This window comes from Bombina bombina, chromosome 4 (assembly GCF_027579735.1).
Source record: "Bombina bombina isolate aBomBom1 chromosome 4, aBomBom1.pri, whole genome shotgun sequence".
NCBI lineage: Eukaryota > Metazoa > Chordata > Amphibia > Anura > Bombinatoridae > Bombina > Bombina bombina.
The window spans coordinates 1,178,366,057-1,178,380,680 of NC_069502.1; the positions used below are offsets into that span (position 1 = coordinate 1,178,366,057).

Genomic DNA, 14,624 nt, shown 5'->3' on the forward strand with positions numbered 1-14,624 from the left:
CGTGTGTCTCAGGTTGGGAGTTATGAGCGAAGTATTCTGTAAGGGAAGCTATCAGTTTGGGGGTCACTCTTGGGTCTGTCAGAAGCTGTTCATCAAGTCTCCAATGAAAATCTCTTATGGGTTTAGAGGGCCAAGTCATTGCACATATTATGGAGGCATGGTCAGACCATGTGATTGGGGATATCGTGGCTGAGTTAAATAGAGATAGGCCCCCAACATCAGCAAACACATAGTCTATTCTAGTATATGTTTCGTGTGGGTAAGAGTAATAGGTGTAGTCTCTGGTCTGCGGGTGTAATGTTCTCCATACGTCCTGGGCTACAATTTTCTCTAGGTGTGTTTTAACTTTGGAGATTCTCGATAACGGTGTGGAGGAATGAAGTGTTGAGCAGTCTATGTTAGGATTGAGCGCAATGTTCAGGTCCCCACACATTATGAGAGTGCCCTTCTGGTGGTCCAGGACTAGGTTTTTAATTTTTTTCATGAAGGAGTGTTGTGCAGCGTTTGGGGCGTATATTGACACCAACGTGATGGGTCTTCCGTAAAGTAGGCCAGTAAGGAGCAGGTATCTCCCCTCTCTGTCCCTAATCGTTTGAATTGATGTAAATGGAAAATTTTTCCTAAATAAGATTCCCACCCCCTGTTTTTTGTTAGTGCAGTGTGATGCCCAGAAGCATGTGCCAAAAGTGTGTGTGAAGGTGGAGGGTTCTTTCCCCTTGCGGAAGTGGGTTTCCTGCAGGAATACGAGGTCAGCCTTAAGTCTATGGAAGTCTTTGGAGGCTGTTGTTCTCTTAGAAGGAATGTTCAGGCCTTTTGCATTGATGGAGTATATGTTTATGTTGTTACTGGCATGGGATTGTGTACTTAAGTTAGCCATTATCTATGTTTTGGATTGGAGTTTTGTAAAATGCGGTAGAAAATGCTGCTATTTGTGGTTTGGAGAGAGTACGTGTCTGTGCACGGGGCGGACCGGGAGGAACTAAGCATAGCCTGAACATCTGGCCATGCAAATTAAGTGCAACATTACATAACATATTCAAAGTCAAAGAAAAGCAAAAAACATATGACAAGAAAATAAAATTGTTTTTTAAGAAAACCAACATTAACATGAGTTGGGGAATAGGGGGTATCATATCCCAACTAACACTGGGCTCTTCAAATAGAGTTTTGTGGAGTTGTGTACCAGCTATAAAGGGTGACTCAAGGTGAGATCTGATGCTGTACAGGTCATTTGGTCGTTCTTATGGGCCCTAATTTAGCATCACCGGACCTGTATGGGTCCAAGGAGTAAGGTGAGGGTTAGTACTTCTGTACATGTGGTCTAAGCTGCTATAGCGGTCCATTTAGCAGGGCGAGGATACTGCTCAAGCATAGGGCAATAAGGCCTAGGGTGAAAGGGTGGTCGGCTAAGTTAATCAGGGTGGTCTGGCGTAGTGTTGGCGGAACTGGTAAGGGGACTGGGAGGGGCCGAGCAGGGGGTGATCAAGAATAGCCTCCACTGGCTATAAGACTAGGGGGGGATCTTGGGGATCTTATCAAAGTGAGGAAGGTGTTTGCCTTTGGTAGCTGGAGTGGGTAGATTGGTGACATGCTCTGCTGGGGCGGGGGGCACAAATGCATGGAGCAAGGTCATTTACATTGATTGACAGACTGAAACCAATGCCTACCTCCCACCCCTCCATAAAAGTGATACGTTAAGTACAGTGATCCCCCGTTCCAATACATAGGCATATTTCAAAACAGTTGCAGTTTACAAGTTATTAGAAAGTTTCGTAGGTGTTAGGTAGGTAGCTGACAAGGACAGGCAAGGAAAGAGGAGGGGGAGAGAGAAAAGGGGGAGAAGTAAGGCAAAGCCCCTTAGGTATGCAGTGACATTTACGGGGCAATTGAGAGTCAAATAGGGCCAGTCCAGCAGCAGTCCCACATCCCAACCCCCAACATAGTATATAGCATTGTAATTATATACTTATCAAATCCTGATAGAGCAGGTCAGTGTCCTCTGCATCAGAGAGTCTGCATGATGTACAGGACGCCATAAATGCGGCCAGAGGAGGAGTTCTAATTTGGTGGTGGGTCTAGTTTTTTCTTCTTATTAGCTTGGATCCACTGTGATCTCTGCGGTTTGGGGTCAGCTTGGTTACTTGTGGAGGGAGGGTCAGAATCTTTCGGGCTTGGTTGGGGAAAGGAGATGTTTAGGCCTTTTGAGAAAGCCTCAAGATCATCAGGCTCCTTGTAGACATGGGTTCTGCCATCTTGTTGGACTATGAGGCTGAAAGGGAATCCCCATCTATATTTCACTCGCCTTTCTTGTAGGACTTGGGTAATAAATTGTATTCCTCTTCTTCTCTCAATTGTTGCTGGGCTAATGTCTTGAAAAATTTGAATACTATAAGTCTGGAACTTGATCTCCTTTTGAAGGCGCACCTGTTTCCAAATTTCTTCCTTTTCCAGATAGTGTGTAAACTTGATAATAATATCTCTGGGAGGATTAGGCGGTTTCGGAACAGGTCTCAGCGCTCTGTGTGCGCGTTCCATTGATGATTCCGTGAGTTTAAGGGCAGGGACTATGTATTCGAATAGCTGTAGCAAGTATGAGGTGAGGGAGTCTTGGGTTGCTTCCTCGGGGACACCTCTTATTCTCAGATTGCATCTACGACCTCGATTGTCGAGGTCTTCTACTTTAAGTTGGAGTGCTTGTAACGTGAGGTCTTGTCTTACCAATTGATGGTTAGCATTAGACATCATGGAGTTTAATGTGTCTTGACTGTCTTCTAAGCATTCTATTCTTGCCCCAAGTTCTCCAATATTTTTTTTTAAAGAGGACATCTCCGTTTTAATGAAGGATTTTAATTCAGCAAGGTCAGATTTGTAGGGCAGCTGTGAAATGGTCTGCTGTATCAAATTAAGCTGCTGTGAGTGTGTTGCAGCATCCTGATCTTGTGTCGCATGTGTATCTGCTATTTGGGAGTCTTTAGCAGAATCTAGGATATCAGACTCTTGTTTATGAAAAAATGAGGACATGGTAGTAGTAGTAGAGGCGGAAGATTTATCTGCTTTCAGCTTCTGTTTAGATGCCATTAGTGTGTTGATAATAACCCTTTTTTCAGGGCGACAGACTTGTGCAGATAATTAGACAGGTTATAGAGCTGAAATATAGCAAGGTGTCCTTGTAATATAAGTTCAGGTTAGATTAGTTTGGGGACCTTCCCCACCCGCAGTCCGGGGCTTTGGTGATGGTGCCTTGGAGTGGTGTGTGGGCCCAAAAATTCCCCCTTTAGTTTACTGTGAATCTGCCCGTGGAAAAAGGCTTAGGCCTTGCATTGATTACCTTTGGAGTTGATACCGGGGACCTCGTGTGGATCTGGCCCCTGAGACTAGGATGAAACTCCGGGTGAATCTAGTTGAGCCCCACACAGCTGGACATATACAGGATTCCTCCGCTGCTGAGTGAAGGAGGACGCCACGTGGGTGTTATAATGGCGTGCGGCAGTTAGCGGAGTTAATCCCGGTGTTCCGCCTCAGGCCCATGTACGCTGCTCCGGTCTCCTCATTGCACTTACTCCGCATGGACGGAGAGGGTCACAGGGCTGTGCGGTGTGACAGAAGGTTAAGTGCCGACAGTCGAATGGTGACCGGAGATCTTCACTCTCCTCCTCCTTGCTGTGCAGGTCCGAGGTACGGCAACGGCTCAGTCCACTTGTACAATGATTAGGGAGTTAACATATAGATTTTAGGTTGACCACTACCCCTTAAATCACCATGCTAGAGCCAGTGTATGGGAACATGTTACGGAGCAAAATCAAAGTGCAGCCATGTTCCTGCACGGCTCCGCTCCGCCCCCTGGAGTTTAAATTTTTATAAATTTTTTGCTATTTTTTTGTATTTGGCGGCAATTCTAGTTTTGTATTTCATTTTCCCTGCTCTGTCCTTTTGTACCTTTCTACTTCTCCTGACTTGGCTATACATTCGAGTGGCTTATCAGAGATGTGAGAGGGATTGGGTACTCTTGGAGTTTTGAGAATTTTTTGCCTACTCCTAGTGGACAGGAGTTCAATCCAAGAAGTAACAAACTCGTGGACTCTTACCAACTCTAAATAAATTAGGTAAGCATGATTTCTTTAAATCTGTTTGCACAGTTTTTTCATTACACATGCGCCAGATGTAGATAGCACATGATTAGTGCTGCTGGACAGCTCTAGTCATGTCCCTTCCTGCACACCCCGCAGCATGGGCAACCCCTAATTGTTCAGGTTGACATGGCCAAGGTGGCAAACCTATCTATGAGTTTTATGCCCATCTAAGACCCTCTGGCCAGACGTATAGCGCCAAACAGCCATATTATTATTACTACATATTATGTACCATGATTTGGGGTAAAAATGTAATTCACAATACAAAAAATACAGATATACAAAACAGACTAAACAAGCAAACAAATTGAAGGGGAGACATCCAGTCAGACCCTCATTGCCTCTTGCCCATGTCTGTTATATGCCATACTGGCCCCAAGACCAGATCTAATTAGTGCATTGTCCATTTACATTCATTTTACAGGTAGTTAAAAAAATACTGGACTGTACGTTAAATACGGGACACCTGATAACTTTAATTAGTATACATTCAAATCTAACTGGACAAGTACTCTTGCAGAGACCACTGGTGAATTTTTATTAAAAATATGACCAAAACTATATCGTACGCAGCTACTACATGTTATAAATGTTATATTTTCAGACTAAAACCAATAGATATTACAAATAATAGCATGACAAATCGTTCATTTGCACATCTTTATTTTCACCATGATTATTTACATAACATTTTACTTAGAACCTTTTTACAGTATATTTTTCATACAAAGATTTCTATAAATGCATTTCACATATTTAGTTAAACAATTTTCACATTTTTTACAGAGTGCAGATGATCTGATGACAGTCGATACAATCACAATGCAAAGTACATCAGCTCCACACGTGGAGATAAAATACATCCTGAATTATATGAAAAGTTTCAGAATATTACAAATAATAAACTCATTGTGCAGATTATCATGAAAAACACCTTTTAAAGGGACTCTATCTTGAAAATAATAGAATTAAAGGCATATGAAACAATATTTATGCTACATAATTTATAAAACATATTTGGTTATATTGTTGTTTATGCTGTTAATTCAAGACAAGTAATAATTCCAAACTGCTTCCCAACAGCACAAGCTAATATTGATATTGATTTTGCGATCAATGTCCATATAAATTATACCCAATTGCATAAAAAAACAAGGGACTTTAAACAATCCCAGGTCTTAAACAGACAAACAAGTTGATGATGATGATATGCAAACAGCTTATTATTGTACCACTCAGCTTCAAGCAGAAAGAGCTATGAGTTTACAAAAGTTGTGCTTTTAGGAATGGATGTGTTTGGAACTAAGAAGAATAGATGACTTGTATTTTGAGTTAGATAGGAGTATTGCTGTATTTGGGAGAGAGACTGTGTATTTCTAGAGATATCAGTGGGTTATTTTGGATATGGTAATAATTTGTTAGTGCTGGAAAATGTTTCTGAAATCTATAAGGGTGTTTCTAGATAATAACCATATGTTTGAGAACCTGGGTGAATTAGGATGGGGAACCCTGTGTTAAGGAATATTGTTTTATGGTTTCCATCAAATTTCTTACTAAGTGTTAACATTATTTGCCCTACTTAGTTATTGTAATGTTTACATATGGTATATTGTAAAGATTATCAACTTGTTCAGCTGCTGTATACAGTGAGATTGCAGCATGTTCTGAAGTAGAATACATGAGCCCTTTATAGTAAAAACTCCCTCATATAACAATGTCATGAAATGGTATCTTATGTTGTCACTTATTACTTTCCCGCGGAATGGGCAGGAGGTTACTCTGGCATAGCTGAGAATAATTCTTTATTCTGTTAAAAGTATTGTAATAGAACATGATGTGCTGTTCCTGGCAGTGATACCTATAGTCCCATGGGGTATTACAGGTAAATCCTGACCACTAGAATGTGAGTCATTGTGAGAACAATCTTAAGGTGTCTTTCACAAGGAGGAGCCAGTTAGTTTAGACCCCTTGCGTGCACGTTTACGTGAAATCAGAGACATTGCAATGCCAACCACTGCACATCCGAGAGCCACCCCCCCTACTGAGGCTATGATCACAGACCAGTACGGCACTTGGGATCCATTGTCGTTGTCTTTGTCAGGGGTTGGTTCCTCTATAGGGGCCCTGCTGTTCTTCTGAGTAAAGAGATACTGGCGATCCTAGTAGTGGGAATAATGAAAGCAGATTAGTAAGTGTTGTGCGTGGAAAATCTTTACATACAATAGCATTCACCCAGATTTACTGTACATTATCCTCATATTTAAAGAGACCTCCATTTTCAACTTATCTCCCTCATAAGGGGCGAGATAACAAGAGGAGCGCTATTAATCTAACTTGAGATCAATAGCACTAATATGTTTGTGCTCCACTTGTAATGTAGGCCAAAATGTTTAAGCATAGTAAAAATAAATGTAATGCACATTCATAATGTATTTATTTTGTAATTTACGTCAGAAACGTGTGCTTTTTCTACTCTCCCCAGAGAGGCTGGAGAACAAACTGTATACTTAAAGGGACAGTAAACCAAAAAAAATATTTCATGATTTAGATACAGAATACAATTTTAAACAACTTTTTAATTTATTTCTATTATCTAATTTGTTTAATTCTCTTTGTATCATTTGTTTAAGGAGCAGCAATGCGCTACTGATTTCTAACTAAACACATTGGTGAGCCAATGACAATCAGCATATATATGCATCCACCAATCAGCAAGGAGAACATAGGTTCTTTGCTGCTCCTGAGCTTGCCTAGATAAATCTTTCAGCAAAGGATAACAAGAGAAGGAAGCAAATTAAATAATAGAAGTAAAATGGAAAGTTGTTTACAATTGCATCATCTATTCGAATCACAAAAGAAACAATTTGGGTTTTATGTCCCTTTAAAAGGACATGAAATAAAAAGATTTTCTTTCATGATTCAGATAAATTATACAATTTTAAACAACTTTTATCTAATTTGCTTCGTTCTTTTGGTATCCATTGTTAAAAAGCATACCTAGGTAGGCTTAGGAGCTGAGAGCTAGCTGCTGATTGGTGGCTGCACATATATGCCTTGTCAGTCATTGGCTTACCGGTGTGTTCAGCTAACTCCCAGCAGTGCATTGCTGCTCCTTCAATAAAGGACACCAAGAGAATCAAACAAAAGTAATAATAGAAATAAATGTGAAGATTGTTTAAAACTAAATGCTCCATCTGAATCACAAAAGAAAAAATGTGGGCTTCGTGTCCCTTTAATTATGCAGCAGTTTACTTAACACGGATGCATGCTACATACTCATCAACAGATTACCCCAGCTCCTCTAACTTTCCCTCCTTCTTCAGCCTCTCCAGCTTTACTAGTTCCTATATTATCCTGTGCAGCTGATTCACTAAAGCTTCATCATTGCTACATATTTTAGTGAATCAGCTGCCTCTAGACGAGAATTCACAGCTCGATCTGGCACATAAAGATGGGAAGAGAAATCAGTGCTGGCAAGTTCAGTCATTTTATATCATCGTCTTTGTTACATCTACATTTTAATAGAATAATTAAGCAAACAAAAACTAATTTTTATGATTTATTTTGACCCTGAACTGCAAACCAATGCAAGCTGCTAACAAATTACAGTTTAAAGTGTTTTATTATATATATATATTAAATGCAATGCTTAGTGGCTGATATAAACACATGCAAACAAATGTAATGTCCCTTTAAGAGTAGAGATATCAAGTTGCAAAATAAGGTTGACTAAGGATTGTGTTGCCTTTTAGGGATCCCCACATCAGATTTTATAACTAGTGGAACAGACTTCTGGATGTGGCTATTTCACAAACACTGGGAAGAGATTTGATAATCACACGTAGTACCCCTGACCAGACCCTGCATACTCACATTTAAAGGGCATTTTAGTTTCGTCCGGCTGTGCACAAACTCATTAAAATCTTGTTTCTGACCAACTGGCTCAAGCTGCAAAAAAGACAAGAAAGTAATCATGAAAACTAATTGGAACAGTTGGCGTTTGGGAAAAAAAAGAATAAAACAATTTCTTTTTCTTACAATATGGAGAAGAACTTGGAATGAATGATTACAGACATTACCCTTTCTAGAGGTTACACACAAAGAGGCTGATCAGAACCTTGCACTTGTTTTTGGCAGATATTGACTTCTAACATTAAAGGGACACTAAATCCAAAATATTTCTTTAATGATTCAGACAGAGCAGCAATTTTAAGCCACTTTCTAACTTACTCCTATTATCAATTTTTCTTTGCTCTCTTGCTATCTGTATTTTAAAAGCAGGAATGTAAAGCTTAGGAACTGGCCCATTTTTGGTTCAGAACCTGGGTTACACTTGCTTATTGGTTGGCTGAATGTAGTCAGCAAAAAGCAAGCGCTATCCAGGGTGCTGAACCTAAAATGGGACGGCTCCTAAGCTTTACATTCCTGCTTTTTAATTAAAGATAGCAAGAGAAGAAAGAAAAATTGATAAAAGGAGTAAATTATAAAGTGGCTTAAAATAGCACGCACTGATTTATTAAAGAAAAAAATGGGTTTAGGTTTAGTATCCCTTTAATAACCCTGAAGTTTGATATCATTACTGTGATTTTAAATTTTTAAAATGAAATTTGCACCATTAATAAAAAAGAAAAAAAAGGTGATTTTTTATGTTTAGTTGCTACATGACACTTTGAAGGGCTTGCATACTGATCCTTGTTTATAGTGTGTAGGTGAGCTAATAGGTGACGTGTGCACTTAGCCTCTTTTGTTCCAAAACTCTAGAGATATGTGTCTATGTCTTAAAGGGACATTAAACAGTAAATACAAGCTAGATAGAATGATGCATTCAAAGAAAAGATTAGTCCATGATTAACATGTAGATGTATTTTTTAAAGTTTCATTAGTTGTTTAAATATTGAGAAAATAAGTGTAAAGTTTTAGTGTCTATAAAACACTGGGAGCTGCCATGTTGTAACTTATGTTACCTTCTCTGCTGTGGCCAATTAGCAACCGTTATAAATAGGTCACTAGAGTGTGCAGCCAATGGTTGTGCTGGATTTAACAGTGTTCTGCACTTCCATTTCTAACAGGAACTGAAAAGCTCACAATTTCAGAATGGAATTACAGGCAAAGAGGACAAAATAAATAATGAAAGTATATTGCAGAGTTGTTTTATAAATACAATTTATCATTTTATATTACCATCTCAAAGTGTTTAATGTCCCTTTAAGGCTTTTGAACAGGTGCATTATGGGTATAGTGGGAATTTGTGGTTTATAGATGTAAAAGTGCTCATTATTATTTTTAAACTTTATTTGTTTGAGCACAAAGCGTTTGTTTTTGGTTGGTAACATTCTCATCCAATATGACAGTGGGCAATTTCAGTATGTTTTGCCCAATGAGCAAAATCAATGTTACATTTAAACCTTTTGGGGTACTTATTAATAAGTGTTCTCTGGGGTTTATCTGATCCATAGCTGTTAAAAAATACCCCGGCGTTGCCAATAAACACTGGAAATGGCTGATTGTGAGTGAATCTGAAAACAGCTGATAATTATTAAACAATAAATTGTGATGTACCCTATTGTTAGCGCTAAATAAAATGCTCTTATGAATTAACGTATTTTATTTTTGCACTAGAATGTACCTTTCAATTGTATTTCTTTAGGGACAAATTGATTAATAACTACAACGTGTTGTATAAAATGTGTGTATTGTATGAGTCAGGTATGGTTGCAACTTCTCTTCACTTTTCACATTGTTGCACACAATTATCTTCACGTACCATGTTATTCCAGAGGGCTATAGCCATCTCCGCGTGGCCTCTTTCATGGAAGTGGAAACAGTCAGAAGAGAAGAAGCTTACGTCTACTTTTCCTTTCTGAGGAATAAAAATAATAATAATTACATTATGTTGGTGAATGATAATATAAGAAATAATATAGGCAGGTTCTCAATGATGTTTATGATTTAAGCCTTAGATATGAGAGAGGCACAATTTTATGTGACCGTGTTATAAAATTATGCAGCAAATTCAAGATTGCAAAGAATAGGTTTAGAAACAGACGTTAATCTCAGAAGATAGGATATGGTAGATTTTGGAATAGGAGATTTAATTTAGAAATGGATTTTATACATATATTTAACTGGTTAACATCTGTTGATTTCAGGAAGAACCAATAGCTCTTAGTTACTGTCACCTCTTTATAATTATTAACTACATTACAATGTTTCTGTGATTTTCAGCACTCAGCAGTAGAGGACCTACTCAATAAAGAGCCCTGGTGCGAAAGCATTTTTGGGTCCCCCAAAGGTAACTCAGCAGTAAATAATAGCAATAATATACATGCTGCTCTGTATAATAATATGTAGGATGGGTGGATGGACTTGTAACCTGCACTAATAAAGCCTCCTCTGTATTAGGACTGTACACATTCTGCACACTGCTAGGTAAAGACCCGCTACTATGGCCCCCCCCATCACTTGGGCTCTGGTGGAACTGCCCCTGCTGCACCAATGATAGTTCCGCCCCTGGCACTCAGCTCCCTCACCTTCCCTTTCAGCTATTCCAATATTCTTTCTTTGCTTTATTGTGTGAGCTCAAAATCTCACTAGCCCAGCAGTGCATCTGGCATCAGAGGAGTTTTACGGTAAATGGGCACTCACATATGGTTCATATAACAGTTTATGGTTATTTTACCCTGCAGTCATTTACTTTATGTCATACCACTGTGTAATACAGGGAATGCAGAATTATTAGGCAAGTTGTATTTTTGAGGATTAATTTTATTATTGAACAACAACCATGTTCTCAATGAACCCAAAAAACTCATTAATATCAAAGCTGAATAGTTTTGGAAGTAGTTTTTAGTTTGTTTTTAGTTATAGCTATTTTAGGGGGATATCTGTGTGTGCAGGTGACTATTACTGTGCATAATTATTAGGCAACTTAACAAAAAACAAATATATACCCATTTCAATTATTTATTTTTACCAGTGAAACCAATATAACATCTCAACATTCACAAATATACATTTCTGACATTCAAAAACAAATCAAAAACAAATCAGTGACCAATATAGCCACCTTTCTTTGCAAGGACACTCAAAAGCCTGCCATCCATGGATTCTGTCAGTGTTTTGATCTGTTCACCATCAACATTGCGTGCAGCAGCAACCACAGCCTCCCAGACACTGTTCAGAGAGGTGTACTGTTTTCCCTCCTTGTAAATCTCACATTTGATGATGGACCACAGGTTCTCAATGGGGTTCAGATCAGGTGAACAAGGAGGCCATGTCATTAGATTTTCTTCTTTTATACCCTTTCTTGCCAGCCACGCTGTGGAGTACTTGGACGCGTGTGATGGAGCATTGTCCTGCATGAAAATCATGTTTTTCTTGAAGGATGCAGACTCCTTCCTGTACCACTGCTTGAAGAAGGTGTCTTCCAGAAACTGGCAGTAGGACTGGGAGTTGAGCTTGACTCCATCCTCAACCCGAAAAGGCCCCACAAGCTCATCTTTGATACCAGCCCAAACCAGTACTCCACCTTCACCTTGCTGGCGTCTGAGTCGGACTGGAGCTCTCTGCCCTTTACCAATCCAGCCACGGGCCCATCCATCTGGCCCGTCAAGACTCACTCTCATTTCATCAGTCCATAAAACCTTAGAAAAATCAGTCTTGAGATATTTCTTGGCCCAGTCTTGACGTTTCAGCTTGTGTGTCTTGTTCAGTGGTGGACGTCTTTCAGCCTTTCTTACCTTGGCCATGTCTCTGAGTATTGCACACCTTGTGCTTTTGGGCACTCCAGTGATGTTGCAGCTCTGAAATATGGCCAAACTGGTGGCAAGTGGCATCTTGGCAGCTGCATACTTGACTTTTCTCAGTTCATGGGCAGTTATTTTGTGCCTTGGTTTTTCCACATGCTTCTTGCGAACCTGTTGACTATTTTGAATGAAACGCTTGATTGTTCGATGATCACGCTTCAGAAGCTTTGTAATTTTAAGAGTGCTGCATCCCTCTGCAAGATATCTCACTATTTTTGACTTTTCTGAGCCTGTCAAGTCCTTCTTTTGACCCATTTTGCCAAAGGAAAGGAAGTTGCCTAATAATTATGCACACCTGATATAGGGTGTTGATGTCATTAGACCACACCCCTTCTCATTACAGAGATGCACATCACCTAATATGCTTAATTGGTAGAAGGCTTTCGAGCCTATAAAGCTTGGAGTAAGACAACATGCATAAAGAGGATGATGTGGTCAAAATACTCATTTGCCTAATAATTCTGCACTCCCTGTATGTATTTTATAGACCAATGATATTAGTAATAAATATACAATTGATGTCACAATGCTGTCTCTTAGCTATACAATGCATTCTTCTCTCATTGGAGTACCCATGTTAGACTAGTAATTTAGATGCCAAAATAACAAAAGTATTGGTGTTAGTTGTGATACTTTTTATAAGACTAAAAAATATGTATTGGTGTTAGTTGTGATACTTTTTATAAGACTAAAAAACATTTTAAAGAAAGAAAACTTTTGTGAGAGTTTCTGGTGTTGCTCAGACCTTGAAGCACTACTGATCAATATGAATGACGTCTGTATCACTTTTAGTCCTTATAACCATTCTCTGATTCAAGATATAGGGACCAATTTATCAAGCTCCAAATAAAGCTTGATGCCCCTGTTTCCGCACGAGCCTTCAGCCTCCATAACTTGTCCACCTGCTCTGAGGATGCTGACATTAATCCGCCCGATCCTATACGATTGGCTGATTGACACCCCCTGATAGCGGCCGATTGGCCACGAATCTGCAGGGGGCGGCATTGCACAAGCAGTTCACAAGAACTGCTTGTGCAATGATAAATATCGACAGCGTATGCTGTCGGCATTTATTGTTGTGCAGCGGACATGATACGCTATATTGTATCATGTCCGCTCGCACTTTCATAAATCGGCCCCATAATTTCTGAATTCCATTCTGTGTATCAGTATTGCTTCAATAGCTGAGCAAGAGAGGAAAGTAATATTTATAAAACAAATCATTGCCTATGGAAATAGGCATCTTATATGCTAAGAGGATTGTGGTTGTCTGGGGTGCTGTGTGTGTGCATTGGGTACCTATTAATGTCTGTGGGTGCCTGTCTCTGTTTGATTGTGATTGTCTGGGGTGCTTTGAGTGTGATTTGGGTGCCTGATAATGTCTGTGGGTGCCTGTCTCTGTTTGATTGTGATTGTCTGGGGTGCTTTGAGTGTGCATTGGATGCCTGTTTCTGTTTGATTGTAGTTGTCTGAGGTGCTTTGTGTGTGCATTGGGTGCCTGATAATGTCTGTGGGTGCCTGTCTCTGTTTGATTGTATTTGTCTGGGGTGCTTTGAGAGAGCATTGGGTGCCTGATGATGTCTGTGGGTGCCTGTCTCTGTTTGATTGTAGTTGTCTGGGGTGCTTTGAGTGTGCATTGGGTGCATTTTATTGTCTGTGGGTGCCTGTTTATTTTTGTGGTTGTCTGGGGTGCTTTGAATGAGCATTGGGTGCCTATGGATGTCAATAAGCAGCTATTCATTGTTTAAATATGAACTTCTATAGCCTCTGGGGGCTTTTTTTAAGTTACATTTCACTTTTTACAAAATACAATGACAAAAGGGGGGAGGGTCTAATTTTGATCCCAATCCGGCCCTTTTATAGAGTGATATATAATTTGTTGTAGCATTATAAACAAACATAATATCTGCCAATGACTTACGCTATCCACTGGTACAATAGTGTTTCTGAAAAACGGCTGAGCCACAACTGCAAAGTCTTCACGGCCCTGATATTTCTGCTTCTCACTCAGTGCAGCCACATGAGCCTGTAAGGAGATTATACTGGTTAAAGATTTAGTAGCCAATGACACGGTTAAGCCGCCACCTGGTGACACCTGGTGACAGTAGCAATTCAGCAGAACTTCTTTATGATTTTTCTTACTCCAGCAGCCTCTCTCACCTTCTCTTGTTTGGAATCTCATTTTCTCAGATTTGTATAATGAAAAATATATTTTGTATATTTTTAAAGCTTTTCCATTACATGCTGCATCTGCATATTATTGAAAGTTTTAATAAAATTATAGTGTTACTTTTTGTGATGGGATGATGAACTATGATGGTGCTCATCTAGAAATGATTACACTGCTTGTATGTGACCTATATTTGTTTAATGGGACATTAAATAATATATATAATATATATATATATATATATATATATATATCATTAGGGGGTCGATCTGCACTCTCACAAGCAAACATGAAAGCAAACAGGGTGTAGGTAATAGAATAATGCTGGAAACAGACTGACCACACTCAGACATCTGAGGAAGGGGTTTTGCGCCCCGAAAAGTCACCTAAGAAATAAACAACTGTTTTTTGTTTTCTAAATCCAATGAGTGTGACCAATCTGTTTCCGCCTATCTATCTATCTATCTATCTATCTATCTATCTATCTATCTATCGATCTATCTATTTATTTATCTCATG

At 39.3% G+C, this 14,624-nt stretch overlaps 1 protein-coding gene across 1 annotated transcript in view; it reads right to left on the reverse strand.

Annotated features, from left to right (window-relative positions):
- Positions 1–5,340: 5,340 nt before the first annotated feature.
- PLB1 (phospholipase B1) overlaps positions 5,341–14,624 on the reverse strand; it is a 185,362-nt gene continuing 176,078 nt past the window's right edge. The window contains exons 61-64 of the mRNA XM_053712807.1: positions 13,857–13,961; positions 9,895–9,990; positions 8,004–8,078; positions 5,341–6,289 (exon numbers count right to left, since the gene is read on the reverse strand). Of these exons, the coding sequence (XP_053568782.1) occupies positions 6,068–6,289; positions 8,004–8,078; positions 9,895–9,990; positions 13,857–13,961 (498 nt within the window). The 3' untranslated portion in view covers positions 5,341–6,067. The remainder of the gene's footprint in view (positions 6,290–8,003; positions 8,079–9,894; positions 9,991–13,856; positions 13,962–14,624) is intronic.